Source organism: Aythya ferina, assembly GCF_964211825.1.
Source record: "Aythya ferina genome assembly, chromosome: 6".
Classification (NCBI taxonomy): Eukaryota; Metazoa; Chordata; class Aves; order Anseriformes; family Anatidae; genus Aythya; species Aythya ferina.
The window spans coordinates 35,531,092-35,546,405 of record NC_140303.1 but is presented as its reverse complement, the minus strand read 5'-3'; the positions used below and the strand labels follow the sequence as shown (position 1 = coordinate 35,546,405).

Below are 15,314 nucleotides of genomic sequence, written 5' to 3'. Positions count from 1 at the left end.
GCCTAGCTGCCGAAGGAGCTGGTGACTTGCGTTTGCCATGGCTCCAGTAAAAGCTGTGAGAGGTGCTGGTACAACGACGAAGGGCAGTCAGACACAGCCATCGTGCAATGTTGCTCAGTGCTTCAGCTTGGCTGAAGTCCTTAGAGTAATTTTGGGAAGGGCTGGATTCAGGCTCGATTGCTGCAGGCTCATTGTTTTGGGACTGCTGAACTGGTGCTCCTCAATTAGCTGATCTCTGTATTTTTAGGTTTCCTACTCTTACACTTGATTTGTGGCAAAACGGCTCAACCCCGCAGAGCTGGGAGTTACCCTCCACGGAGTGAGGACAGTGAGCAGGAAATCAGTCACATGGATTTCTTCCTGTTGCAGATGAAAGGTGGAGAGAAGGACGGGGATGGTGAAAGGAATGGGGTGAGTAGAGAGAACGCTACATGCCCAAATGGAAAAGAACAATATCAGTAGGGAAAGAAATTTTATTTTCAAGATTGTAAGAGAATATTACAAACAATGGAGAGTAAAAAAAGCCCAAACCCTAAAAACTATTTAAAAAGTACTTGACAGTGTCCCTTTAATATCCACAAATGATTCAGCCATTGTGCATTGAAAGAGAATGTTCCTGAAGAGCAACCAGTACCTTCGTGGATATATCCCAGAGAAGGAGACTTATTAGAAGTGTTATATATTCAATCAGCAACTGTGCTCCCTCTTCAGACTAACTCTGTTGAATGATTGAACGGAATAGACTCTGTAATAAACAAACTGGATGTGAAAGGCTCAGCCTACATGACTGAGTGAGATTGTTACAAATTGAGCAGCAGGGATAAAGACACTGGAAAAAAATGTACATCTCGGATGTATGAGTGTCTGAATCAGCAAAGTAGTAGGAACCCCCCGGAGGTGGGTCATCTTCTTGTGACTGGAGTGAAATGGAAGGAAATTAACCTGGGATGTCTGCATGGAAAATGATGTGTGTCAGTGGGACGATTTGGATGCTGGATTTGGGGTTATGAAGGCATAAATCACACTAGTACTTGTGCTTGAAACACCTGTGGAGAGTTTGTACAAAATTTGCCAGAAATGCCTATACGTCGAATAAAGGTCATGGATCGCCCTCCCCCCCTCCCAACTCCACCCTCACAAACCCTTTGTCAGGAACGTTACGAAAAATCAGGATTTTTGTTTTGGTGAAATTTGGGCACACCTGGGTTTTGTCACATTTTCTTGGCGAGATGATTCAATCTGTAAATCACTACTGAAACGTTCCCAGCCATTTCACTTCAGAAATCCTATGGTAAATCAAACAAGGTTCCATAGTGACTCATGAACAAAACGACTCATAGCCCTGGTTAATCACAGTCTGGAAAAAAAATACTCCAAATATTTCATTCCCTTCCTTGTTTTTGTAAATCTCACACGTGTGCGTGTGTGTGCGTGTGTGTGTGCATGGGGTGTGTGTACAGAGCGTTACCTATTCCAGGTAATAGGGTTTGTAAGACATGCTAAACCGTCTGTTCCTCTGCTCCCCCAGAACTCTGCCTACTCAGTTTTTAGTCTGTATTGCACTTGTTTTGTTGTTGTTTTCTTTTTTTTTCTTTTTTTTTTTTTTTTGATTTGTGTTTTTTTTTCTGTTTTGTTTCATTTTTTTGTATTTTTTTTTTTTTAAACTGGCTGGAAAACATTAACCTCTTTAGCATGAGTGTGCAGCTTTCCCTCCACCTGCTTTTTCCTCAGCTGGCCAGGTGCCGCCTCTTATATCTTGTGCAGTTACCGAAAAAGAAAAGAAGGAACAGAAGAAGAAAACAAAAACAAAACAAAACAAACAACAAAAAAAAAAACAACAAAAAAAAGGGAAGAGAAAGAAAAAGGCACACCATGCTCCTCTGCGTTATGAGTTCTTTGTCTCCTCCGCTCCGTGTTAAGGCCTCCTGAATTCCTCGGCTCAGACCGTCGTGACCCTCATGACGAGCTCTCTGTTACTACTAGACTGACTCCTCTGTTCGTGAGGCCTCAGGTGGCTGAGTATATGCAGGATGGTGTAAGCACAGTGGTGGTCAGAGAGGGTGCCTGTGGCTTGGCCGGCAGCCCGGGCCCCGCTGTCGGCTGGAGCGGAGTTAGTGGCTGTACCACCAGTGGAGGACGAGTGGGTGGTTTGGGAGGAGGGGCGCTGATTTGTCCTGGTCCCTGTTTTTTGCTCCTCCATGTCCTTTGTTTTGTCATAGTTCAGCACTTTCCACTGCTGATTGACCGCCTGCCACCGTTTAAAAATCCGGTAAACCGAGGGCCCTTCATGTATTATTAGACCTGGAGGGAAGGGGGAAAGAAATAAACATAAAACAGAACAAAACTTTAGAAAGAACCATAAGCCTACCCCAGCATCGTGCCCTCTAGCTAGCTGGTTAGCTCAGTTCTCCCTTCGCCAGTGTATATTCAGTGATAAATCATGTTTTTAATTACTGACTGGCAGAGCACCGGTGCTCCTGCTCGGCTGGATCCCTTTTCCCTTGAATTAAAAGGATTACAGCTTTATTTCAGCAATCAATAAACAGGTCTTAAATGCAGCAGAGTGAGTTATGCTCCTACAGCAAAAACAGTGTCTGTTTACCAATAAACGCCCGAGGTTTATCTATCGCTGGGCTACTTTTGCACGCTGCATAGGCATGATTCACCGAGCTAGCGGCGTGTGCTTGGAGGGGGTGTAGCTGGAGCTGACGTGCCGGTGACGTCTGCTGCACCAACGTCACGAGCGGGCACAGACCACATCTCCCCACACACGCAGCGGTGGAGCAGACACGCACATGGGGGCCAGAGACGGCAATGAAAGACAACACGGGGCAGGCTGTACCTGTAAGCGGTTTGTCATCCTGTGCAAGCATTTGCTCGTTGGCAAACCAGGTACCTCATCGTACGTTATTGCTTCCAAGGGGAGAAAACAGCACGCTTGGAAGAAAGTGCAGATGATGCACTCACACAGTGTCTGCTCTGAGTACGCAGAGAGTGCGTCTGTCCCGTCACCCGTCTGCATACGGCAGAGCTGATATCGCTGGGGTGGCAGCCAGGCTTTGGGACGCTTGTCTTCTCATGGTCTTCACATTTGGAAGAGAACGAGCAGCTCAGGCCCTTCCACCTAGCAGTTAGCTCACCTCCCAGAGCTCGCTGTCATCCTCCCCACACTTGAAAGAGGGCTGGGAGGATTAGATAATGGTCGCAGCTGTTTTGAAGATGATATTATTTGACTATTTAGCTTTGTTATTTTCAAGCTACCAGGCTTTGGCCCTTTGAATGCAATGGAAACAGCAGCACCTGTGTTGTTCTTACCCACTGAGGCTGAGCGAAGCTGCAACTTCTCATGTAGACTGGCTTAGCTGACACACTGCAATATAATTAATAAGCTTTAACGGAGAATGGGACTTATGCAGAATGAGAGGGTCTGGGTGTCCTGGTTTTGCAGCGATCTGTCTGTTAGGAAAGTGTCTTTGAGTCCCATGTATCTGAAGCCAGAGCAGCAGATAGGGCATGTACTTGTTGAGTTAGCATACAAATAATTTAATTTTTCTTAATAGTGATGGCTTCACCATTCTTGGTCAGTATCAGGATTATTAGAAACATTTCCAGGAAGAGCAACTCTCTTGCCTACTTGTTCCAGGAGCATAAATACAAATGTGAAAATGAGGAGGTTGCCTTGACCAGTGAGGGGTGATGATGGTCACCACAGAATAAAGAGGTTTGCTGCTATTTCTGATGAATCAGATGCTAGGGCTTTATCCTTCACCCAGCTTTTCCAGACTGTTCTAGTTTCTGATGACAGCTGACTACCGGAGTAAACCTGTTCTGTATAAAAGAATAATAATAAAAAAAAAATCTGAAGGTCATCCTACACTTAGGGCGGACCTCCCCTTTACTCACTGATAGAGTGCAGCCATCAGTTTCTCATAGTTTCTCAGCCACCTGGTTTCTACATTTGATTTTACTGAATGTAAGTTCCAGGTTCGCTACAATCCGAGTTTCTAGCCTTTCTGATTCTAAGCATAATTAGAAACCTTGCTGACTTGATCACAGCTTAGCTTCAGGGAGACTCTCACATTCATCTTAATATGGTGCTGAGTCTCCTTACTGGCTGCTGAAGAAATTCCATGAGTTGAAGTATTCAAGCCTGGCTATTCTGGGACAGCAAATATAGGTGGGTACTCAGACTTATAGTACAAGAGAGATCTTATTCTGGTTCCCATAGACCACAGAAGTTACACAGGTGTAGTCCTGTAGTGATGTCAGTTTTTCATAGCCAAATAGCGTGATGTCATCACAGAAAAAATTGCTTTTTTCCTCCCTGCTTTGGAACGTGGTTGGGAATTCTGACATCTGATCAAAGCACAACCATAAAAAGCGGGACTTAGGGAAAGCCTACAGATCCAGCCAAGGAGACAGCTTTGAAGCAGGCCTAAAGTGGATTGGCCCAAGGCAAGGGACATTAGACACATATTTAAATGAGCTGTCTGATCTGTAATGAATGAAATTCCAGTCTGATCAATGACAGAGCCAATGTTTCTTTGAGACCTCTTTAAGCCTTGGATAAAAGAACCAAAATCAAATATTTTCTCCTTGGCTGTAGAACATCCTCCATAGAATCAAATCCATTCTCCGAAGTATTAAACACTGAGCCAGGATTGTAAATCTATTCTTAATTACCTTATCACAAATATTTAATGCACAGCCTGATTCAAGAGGGCTGTTTATAAAATTCTTGTTTGTTTGCCTTCTAATTATAAATGTTTATGATCTTATGCAATTAACTGTGTGATGCTGATGGATGGGTTGCTGAGTCAACTGAGCACCTGTTTTCTTAGATAATTTTGGTTTCAAAATATTTATAAAAGTACAAAATAACTTGTTTCCCTCTGTATTTACGGGGCTCTAAATTACTTATCGATTTCCCAGTGTCAGGCTCAGGAAGCTGTAAAATTAAAAAGGAACCAAGCAGAGGGGTGGGCAGGGAGGTGGAAGTAACAGTGATTCATTTGCAACAGTGAATGCTAAGATTAAGCTAGAGTCCATCAGTTTATAACAACCTGCAGGAAGCTTAATGCTCCCATTGAAACAAATTTTGTCTGCCTGAGTTAAATTAGGATTGGAATTCCTATGTTCAGCTGCGTGTACCCCCTTCCAGAAACACCCCTCCCTCAAGGTTCAGTCTGGTTAACAGAGCTGAATCTTTTCAATTTAAGGCCAGACGTAAGTGGAAAATCCTTCAGGAAGAACTGTATGCGACTGGAAGCAACCAGCTAGAAGCAATTTTTCTGTAAGCCAAATCCTCTATAAGCAGGGAAAGTAGCAGGTTGGTGTGAACTTCTTCCTTTTTGAACTTCCCTTCTTTCAACTAGGACTTTAAACTATTATTAATGGAGGAGGGAAACCTCGGTCCATCCCACTCCTAATCCTGTACCTAAAGGGGACCTACAGGAAAGCTGGGGAGGTGTCCCTGCCCATGGCATGGGATTGGAATTGGATGATCTTTAAGGTCCCTTCCAACCCAATAATTCTATAATTCTATGAACTCAGAAATGTCTACGTGGAAATTTTAGATGCATTGCCAGTAGCATCCTAATCCTTTCCCACTCCTCCCAAGTTTATCTTTCCCTTTTCTGCTCCACGAAATCTGTTCTCAACGCATCCTATGTGAAAGACGGCCTCTTCAGAGGGAAAATCTCTGTGAGTTTCACACAAATCCATGTTGGTCCAGATTGTTGCCTGGTGTATGAAATCCCTTTTTGTGGTGGTGGTGGAATGAAGCTCCTAGAGAACATGGGCACTGAAGATGTGCTGTTCTCATTCCCATTTTCTCATGCCCAGATCTGACTGGTGTCTCTGCTTTTTTTTTTTTTTTTCCAGATGATCAAGTTGCAGTCTGCAACAAAACTAGCACTGGTGAAAGCAGTTCAATTCCCATGTTCTACTGATCGCCACAGCTAACCCTGAGCTTCTGCATGCTTAACACGCAAGATTTGAGGAGGAGAGTGTGACCACGGTGAGTACCATGGCCCAGAGATAAGGCTGATCAGTGTAGGGTTTCTCTGAGCCTTGCAATACCTGCCCAAGACTGGTCAAGAGAGTAGTCAGAGGGGCTGCTGGCAGAGCACGGGCATAAAATAGATGTGAAGAGACCTGGGTTAGTGCCTCCAGATAGGCAAGGGGGAATCAGCTGAGGTACCACCATCCCGTGAGATTAACCTGAGTGGCTGTGAGCCTTCAATTTAAAAGAGCTTTGGAGCAGCAGCTTCCCAGAAATGACAAGCAGTCACCCTGTGCACATTGTCAGCCTCTGCCACCAAGCAATCTTTTCTCCAGTACTTTCAGCTTCTAATTAACCTTCCTCTCATTTCAATGCTCGCTGTGCATTTTCTGGAAAGAGACAGGTAAGTTCTTGGGGCAGAAACTGTTTCTCCTGTTTGCCACTGAGAAACCATGAAGAGAAGGTTTCTGCAATGTCGTACTTTACCCTTGCGCTGTCACTCATCTACAGGAACAAAAATCACAGCCCCTTCTAGCCAGTTACTCTGTCCTGCTTCAGATAAAGCCCCTGCCCTGCTGTGTGAGCATAGGGCAGGGGCTTTGTGAAAAGGTGGAAACCTCGTTTCCACCATCAGCAGCTCTTCTGCCCTTTGGCTTCCTTACACAATGCGGTTTCACCTCAGCCAGAGAACTGCCTTGCTTTTGCCTGTTTCAGTCCCTTTCATTGCTGGGTGTCAGGGGAAGATTATGGCAGCTTAATATTTGCATCCACGGCAGCGATGGCTCAGGCCAAGGCAAACCAATCCTCCTGGGAGACAAGGCTTTCATTGCCGGGCTTACCCTCTGCTGACATCATTGCACACACTAACCCTTCACTCCCTTTCCCTGCATTCTTTCATCTTTTGTGGCGATTTCAAGTTCCCCCACCTTTGTTTCCAAAGCTCCTGCAGCTCAGCCTTCACTTATCTCTTTGCCTTTATCTCATCCTACATGCTCCATCCTTATCCTCCTTTTATCTTCCCCTAATAGCAGTAAAGTGGCTGTACGAGTTCAGAGAAGGGGTCTGGCTACGGTAGCATCCTGCCGCCAGCAGTGGCCAACCACACAAGGAGTGGTGTAAAAACAAAGCCAGGAGAGTGGCTTTTCCCTGATGGGCTCTGTGGGGACATGCCCAGCCACAGATGGTCTCTTTAGGCTTAGTTATGTTCCCTCATTATAGGTTTCTAGTGTACTACAGTAAAGTGCACTGACTTTTTCTCTGAGCTCTGTGTTTGCTCAAGTCAGGCTGGCCTTCCACACCCCAAATTCTCGTAGTCTCCATGAGATAGCTCCATGCCAAAAAGCGCTTTAGAAATAGCAATGAATCTCTGCCTTCTGTCAACTTCACAAGTTCGTGGTACACGGGAGATGAGTCACCAAGCTCCCAGTGGGCCCTTCCAGTCCATACTACTTTTCAGTGCAATCCCCGGTATTTTATCCCTCATTAATGGTGCAAGGTAGCTCTTGGTGATAAACCTGGAAAAAAGAACCAGATGGACCTTTTCCTGGAAATATGGGCTGGGAAAGGGACACCTAGTATCTGTTATCCCTCTGCGTTGAGTCAGGGACTGTTCCAGCTGAGTCTGACAAATTCTTTAAACAACCTAACATCCTTAAAGCCCCAAAGGACAAGGCTCAAGGCTGCAGAGCTGTGCTCAGCAGGCAGTGGGGAAGCGGGCAAACCAGAGATTGGGGAGAGGTACATTTATCCTTGAAAGTAATGTCATGGCATCAGTGGGACTCTGCACTTGGCTGGATTTGGGATGGGAGATGTGAATATCAGAGTTCATCATGTTGGGAATCGAGTCTTTCCTGCCCTCTCCTCATTCCTGTTCATCATCTCCAGAATCTCTTCAGTTTGTCCCCCCTTTTCTGCAAGCAAGGTCCCGAAGAGGGTGCAGTCCCCAGAAGAAAGGTGCAGAATAATAATGTAACCCTGCCTTCCTTTCAGTACCCTGACAAAACAAACTGATGTCTTGTCAAAGCATCACTGTCTTTGGCAGTGTGACTGCCTGGCCCAGCTTGTGTTTGGGAGTTTGATTTCTCCTTCCTAAGGGTAGCACTTTGCACTTCTCTTTATTGAATTTCATCTTGTTGATTTCTCCAATTTGGCAAGATCATTTCAAATTCTGATCTGATCCTCCAGAGTGCTTGCAGCCTTTCCAAGCCTGGTGTCATCTGCAAATTTTATAACAGCACTTTCTATTTCATTATCTAAGCCATTAATAAAAATAATAAAGAGAGTAGAGTCCAAAACAGTCCTAATTGAAATGTGTTTCCAGTTTATAGTACAACACTGACTACTACTATGAAAGCAGTTTTTCAATTGGTTGTACATCTGCTTTACAGTTTTTTTAATCTAAATCACATTTCTCTGTTTTATTTAGGGGAATCTGAAGGCAAAACATCTAACGTGTTGCCCAAGTCATGGGATATCAAACCACTGCTTCCTCCTTAGCCAACAGGAGAGTTATCCTCCCAGATTGGATGAGGTTTTACTCCTTTTCTCATCAATTGATCAGTTAATGGTTTCTTCCAGTATCTTTCTATGAATCAGTTAAACCGATTTGCCCTTTACTTGCGTGATTTTCTGTTCACACCTCCTTTAATGATAGAGATTATATTTAAAGCTAGGTACTCTCCTTGCATTTCCCCAGCTGCCTGGCACCTCCTGCATCCTTCCTGAGTTCGTGAGGATAAAGTGCTCACGGGTCAGAGATTGCTCCTGCGGCTTCCTCTGAAGTTCATTAGGACGTGCTGACAAGGACACAGCAAACTCATCTAAATGTTTTTGAGTCTGTTCTTTTTGGATTCTGCCCTGGGCTCCTTTCTCCTCATTAAAATTATTTTAGTTAAGTTTTGAAGACTGAGACAAAGGCAACATTTAATGTTTGGCCTTTTTTGCATCAAATATTATTTGGGCTCTTAGACTTGTCTTAGCATAAGCTTACAGACCCGTTTCTTGCTGCCGTCTCTCTCTCTGAACGGTCATCCTGAGGCTCAGGTCTGACTGTTCCCCATGGCTGTGTGATTCCTAGAGACTTGCCATTAGTTGCAGGCTCTTCTCTCTGCCTTTTTGTGTTTTCAGCTTCTGATTTTGGGTCCTCAAAGAGCTCCTGATGCAGCCTCAGTGCTCTCTTCCCACGCTTCTGAGCTCTCCCCTGCACAGGCACAGTTTGCTGTTGTGCCTTTAGTATCATCCCTTTTGGCAACTGCGAGCTGTTCACAGCTCTTTCATCCTTCAGATTCTCTTCCCAAGAGACACTCCCTGCTCTGGTCCCCTGAGGCTGCTGCCGCTGCTTTTCTGGAGTCCATTATCCTCACATCATAGATCTCTTCAGCTCAGGAATGCTTTCATCGCACAGTCACTTTTCGCACAAACTGCTGCTACGTTCAGATTTTCAGGGATTCTTTGCTTTCAGGCAAAATCAAGTAGGAAGGACAGATTCCTTCACAACTCTCACCTCTGTTTTCCAAAACATAAATTTTGTCCACAGCATGTTTCAAGAGCTTAGTGGACAGTCTACTCTGAATACCGGGGAAGTCCAGGTAATGGATGACCTGAGACCTCTGGTGCCATCCTTTAGACATTTCTGGTAGTCTGCCCAGCGAGCAAAATACTTCTAGTCCACAGGATATCTAGCAAAGGTGTGCTCTGAATATTGCTCGAACTACACAAGGAGGGTGTGCAAGCTGGGAAATGACCGGTATTGAAAGATACACAGCATGCACTGAAAATTCATAAAAATTCGAGGTTGGGTGAATGCTTACCATATGGGAAAAAAAAATAGCTGATTATAATCAGGCACTTTATTATCAGTCATTCTCCGTGCACATTTTTTTTTAATACCTAGAGAACTGATTAAATATGCAGAAGGCTGAGCTGTGCTTTGGCTGAGCAGAACCGGGGGTGGCTGCATGGCCAGGCCCTGTTCGTGGCTGTCAGTCACTGGATATCATGGAGCCCATGGGCCTGGGGAAAAAATTCTCCTTCTTCTCCCCATCACCCTTTAAGAGTATTTGCTGTAATGTGCGTCTCATGCTTGGCTCCCTGCAGGTCACATAGGCCACAGCTCTGGCAAAACTGAACCAGTTTCTGGTCCCTGTGGCCAGACCTGTTGCCTGGGCAGAGTATGTAGAGTGAGTGCTCCACCAGTGTATGCAGACAAGCTGCTCCCAGCTCTCTCGGTGAGGTATTTTCTGCAGGTATGGACTCTTCCCTTTCCAGTCCCTGGAAACAGCACAAACAGGCTGCCCCCTGAGCCTTCAGTCGCTGAAGAACCAGCAAACCTTGCGCTTGGTATGGCTTGGCTCCTCTCGTGCAAGCTGGGGTTCAAGGACAGCTCTGCCTCAACGCTTCCTCATCCCCAGGTGGGCCAGGACACCCCGCAAAGGCAGCAGGAGCCCTTCTCCTTCCCTGCCTCCTCCGCTCCATCTGGCAGAGCACCAGGAGCAGCAGGCCCCACAGCGGGTGGCTGTGCTAGGCCCCAGGCTCTGCACAGCCATTAACACCACCTCCAAACTCAGCAAGAGCCCTGCTGGGTGGGAGAAGGATCCAGCATGCAGGCATCTCAGAAGGTCACCGCAGTTGCTGTTCCACCATGGAGGGCAATCGTGGCAGACCTCGCCCCATGCCGTGCTGGGGCAGAGCCGTTTCCTCCTTTCCTCCTGGAGAGGAGGCAGCTCTTTTATTAAATCCGCCTGAGGCACTGATGGGAGGGCTGGGCATGACAGCTGGGAGAGCTTCTCCTCCCGGCAGCACTGTGATTTTGCAGGATGCTGCTGAGCTGTACAGCAAGAGACAATTTCCAGGTCGCGACACTGCAACGTGTCGTATTTGTGTGGCGCCTTTCGGGCGCGTATGCAGCAGTGAGCCCTACGCACAGGGGATGCTACAGGTTCCCCTCAGAAGCAGGAGCAACCCATCCCACACACACAGCATCTGCAGCTGCAGGAGGAGGAATACTTTATCCACTTTATCCAATACTTTTGGGGATGAATGGAGAGAACAGGTAGGGACTGTCTGTTGTGGGGCTTGTGGAGCTGGTGGGAGCTGTCAATACGTTGCAGGAGCAGCACTGAGCTTTTAAGGCTGCCAGGCAGATGCCAGCTTCTCTGAGAGTTACTACCTCCATCCCAGGCAGCCATCCTCAGTCACGTCCACTGCCCAGCCTTGTGCTCCTCTACAACACATGGGTCGGTCCTTCTTGGGCTGAGCTGGTAAGGCCTCAAATGAGGAAAGGCTGGCAAAATTTAGGAGCTACTGGAAGGTGTCCAAAGGACAGGAAATTCCTTTTCACTTAGCACTCCCACGTGGTTTGTTTGCAATGGGAAAACAACATCGGTTTTCTGCAGGATGCCATCTGTGGCAGAGGAGCTGGGCTGACCCTGGGAACCACACACAGCAGCACCATCGCTCTAGAAATGCCACAGCATTTTCAGCTCCAGGCATATGAGCTACCAACCTCCACAACTTTCTCCTGCCCTGCCCAGGCTAGCACTTTTACTCCCTGCCTCAAAACCTGGACAAAACAAACAAACAAACCAAGAAAAAACAGCAAAAAACTGGGAACATAAAACTCTACATAATCCTCACTTAGGAAATAGACAAACCATAAAGAAAAGCGTTCCAGTAAGCTCAGCTGGCTGTGGACAGCTACAGTAAAATGGATGTTGTGCCCTTGAGGGCTCTTGTACTCCTGTGGTATTTAATTCACAGCACACGATAAAGCACGGGATTAAAGGGCAGTTTCTAGCTATGCAGGCAAAAAAAAAAAAAAAAAAAAAAAAAGGAAAGAAAGAAAAACAACAACAACAACAAAAACAAAAAAACAAACAAACAAACAAACAAAAAACAACAAACTGAGACTCTTCTAGGAAAAAGCAAATAAATAAATAAAGACAAGCTCCACCAGCAGAACACTCCTGCTCCTGAATCATACATCTCCAGCAGCATTCCTCACTTGTGAGTCTACCCATAACTGTGCCAGTACAGGAGGGATGGGGCTTAGAGACATTATCCATATATCCCCCTGCTCTCTTAAAATTTCTCCTCCTTGCTTCATTGCTAGGATGTTATGGACCCTTTGGGTATATTTTTTCTTCCTAGATTTAAAATGGAGGGGATGGCAACACCCCACATCTTGAAAGGGCTTTGTGCCTGAGACCAGTTGTGCACATGACAAATACTATTAGATCTTTAAGAGAGGGGAGTAGAAAATTATATCAAACTGGATTGAACAGAGCACTGGCCAGACGCACACCCTGGTATCCTGGTGACTTTATGGGTCTCTTATATCTTCAGGTTTCCAGACATTCCCTTAACAGAAGTCCAAGGAGGTGGATGCTACATTTGTGCCACAGTGGTGAGTCCTCCAGGTCAGGGTCCTGAACATTTTATCCTATAGCTAAAGATGCTTTGACCGAGGTGTTGCCTTTGCAGTCATGCTGTATCCTTAGACATTCCTGGGACATTTCTTTAATGGCAACGCTGAGCAACAGCACTGTTTTTTGTAGGGCTCTGAAATCTGGCTTCACACCAACTTGGAGCAAGACTTGAAAAAGTCATGCTGTCCCCCAGAATGGAAGTATACATATATGTTTTCAGACAGATGAGAATGTTTCATTTAGACTTGATTTTTTTTTAATGTATTCCAATTCTGATGCTGAATTTAAAATACTCAGCATGAGCAGTCATCTCTAAATGCCAAATCAAAATGCTTTGTTCAGTAATGATCAAAATAGGACATTTGCTTATTGAAGGCAGAACTAATGTCTCCCTCTCTATTTTTAATAGGAAATGAAATTCTGTAAGGGAAAGTGGGTATGATTTCACTGTTTATTTATTTATTTATTTATTTATAATTTACTTTTTTTTTTTTTTTTCTCGTAAGGGATGCATGATCAAGATCTGTTGCGACTACTTCAGCTACCAAAGCACTCTTCCACTAACTATTCGGAACTAAGGAAGGAGATAGGAGCCAAGAGGACAAGGGCCAGGTCTATTATTTCATTGCATTGTCATATGGTTATTGTGGATCCAGCTCTGCCTCTGGGCAGACAGACTCAGGCTGTGACTGCCACCAGTGGGTTTTGCTTCAGGAAGAAAAGCACTGCTTCAGGGAGCAATTTCCAGGCTGAATAAGCTTAGCAAACCCAAGACTTTTTCCTATTAGTAAGGAAAACCAGCAGTGCTTGACCTGAAATCACCTGTGGGCCTGTTTGCAGTATTTTTGTCACTGAGCTGTTGTGTCTGGGTCTGAAAGATGGCTGTGTTGGTAGGGTAGCCAACCCTCAGGAGAAGAACTAATTAATTACTACTTTAAGAAGTGATCCCAAGGCTGGTTAATGTGGCTTCATGTTGATCTCTTCTTACCTCTGTTTTGGCTCCCTAAAGAGCTGGGGACAGTCCTCATCCATTCTGCACAAGGGTTGACCCCACTATCATCCCTTGTTTGACTACAGAGTTGACTTGCTGTGGCTACAATGGCCTGCCATGGACTCCAGCCTCTCACCTCCAGCAGTAACATGTATGCTGGGATGGAGGCTGTGGTAGGAGCAGAAAACAGCCAGAAAAGCATAGCCTGGCACAGATCTGAGGACTTTTCCCGTCCTTACTACACAGCACAATTCATGCAGCTGGTGCAGGAGGTCCTGCCAGCTGCCTGTGAGGGAATCTCCTGCTGTGGTGTAGGAGCTATGACAGGCAGGTGTGTGCTTCTGCCTCTGCCCAGGGATGGGAACTTAACCCAGTGACATCAGGCACTTGCTGCCAGCAAACGATCGAGTGAGAGGGCAGCGACATTCTGATTATAACATATCACCCTCTGAAGCACGGGATGCAGTTCACGAGGCAGAAGGATTTCTTTTCCCCCTTAGAAAAATGTTAATTATGTTGCCCTCGCTAAATGCTAAACACATTGATCCACTGGAGCAGAGAGCACCATATGGTTATTTGTGACAAAATACATCTCCAGAGCCCTGTTGCAACAGTGGGGAACTGTATGAAGATAGATGTGGTGAAGGACTGTGGAGCTGAAAGGACACAGGTGAAAGGCCAGGTGCTGCTATGATGATGCTGGAGGCCAAGGCCCTGCCCTGAAAAAAAAAGGAGGGAGCTCAGATCCAGGTCCAAACCCTGTGGCTCTTGCTCAGCAGTGACATGCTTGCTTTACAGAGGGCTGCCAGAGCTGCGCTGGAGTTTAGGATGAGCATTCAGCCTCTGCAGAAATGCCCACTGGTGAAAGTAGCACACATGCACGCAGGCTGGCTGGCCCGCTCTGCTCTCTTATTGAATAATCAATGCAGCATTAGATAAAAATAGGTCCCATCTTTCAGGAACAGAGGGGTGGCATCTCTCGGCTTTGCCGAGCATCCTCTGTTCCTGGACAGCGGCCAAGAAGTCGGTCGGCACAGATCAGCTGTGCAGCCCCGTTTCTGCTGCTGCTGGCCCAGGGACAGGGCCCTGGCTGACTGGTGTTGAGGGACGGTCCCTGCCCATCTGGATCGAGAGCCCCACCACACGCCACGTGGGGACTGCTCCTGTCTCCACGCTCCCCTTTACAGCTGATAAATCAATGATTTGCTGGGAGATTTTTTGAGCACGCACATGGTGGCCAAATGTATGCAAACCACAATTCACGGTGTAAAAAAGGGAGTGAGCTGCTCGTCTTTTTTTCTCAGCCGCCTGCTCTGCTGACAGGGCCTGGATCTCATCACTCCAGTTAGCTCCTTGTAGCTCCAAGGAAAACTGGAGGGATAATGTTAATCTGGGGAATGAGAGCAGGAAAAAGTGTTGGGTAGAAGGTGATGAGGAAGAGGAACCTGATTACAAAATTAGAGGGGCAACTTCCATCCATGTTTCCCAAATAGGCATGCTGCTTATTGCTGACTGACCAGACAGACAGACCCCATGAGCTGCCAGATCCCATAACCCTAGGAGAAGCATTAGGATGGGGGTTCCTCGGATCACACTGACATAGAAGGACCCTCTCCTCCCCATGGTTTCCACAGCAAGAACAGAGAGCTCAGACACAGAGAGTGAGTTCAGAATGAGGAGAAATAACAAAAGCAGGGAAATGTCATTTAGGAGTTTGTTGTGAGAGGGAAAGTGCCGTGTTCTCTATACCTTGCCTCCACAGAACTACTGATGCATGACCATAGGCTCCACAACTGCTCTGCAACAGGCAGGGAGATGTCTAACAGGCTAACAGCCCCTTTCAGTCACGACTGGCACACAAAGCTGGTCTGTCTATCCTCTGCCTCATGGGACT

The 15,314-nt window shown here is 46.1% G+C and overlaps 1 protein-coding gene across 3 annotated transcripts in view; it reads right to left on the bottom strand.

Moving 5' to 3' along the window:
* Positions 1 to 1,038: 1,038 nt before the first annotated feature.
* The window catches only part of MARCHF4 (membrane associated ring-CH-type finger 4), an 83,641-nt gene continuing 69,365 nt past the window's right edge, over positions 1,039 to 15,314 (bottom strand). For 2 of the 3 annotated variants that reach the window (XM_084523662.1, XM_084523663.1), the window contains exon 4: positions 1,039 to 2,301. In XM_084523662.1, the coding sequence (XP_084379788.1) occupies positions 1,940 to 2,301 (362 nt within the window). In that variant the 3' untranslated portion in view covers positions 1,039 to 1,939. Of the gene's footprint in view, positions 2,302 to 2,842; positions 3,161 to 15,314 lie in introns of those variants that run through there. The other variant, XR_014694320.1, reaches the window with a different exon arrangement.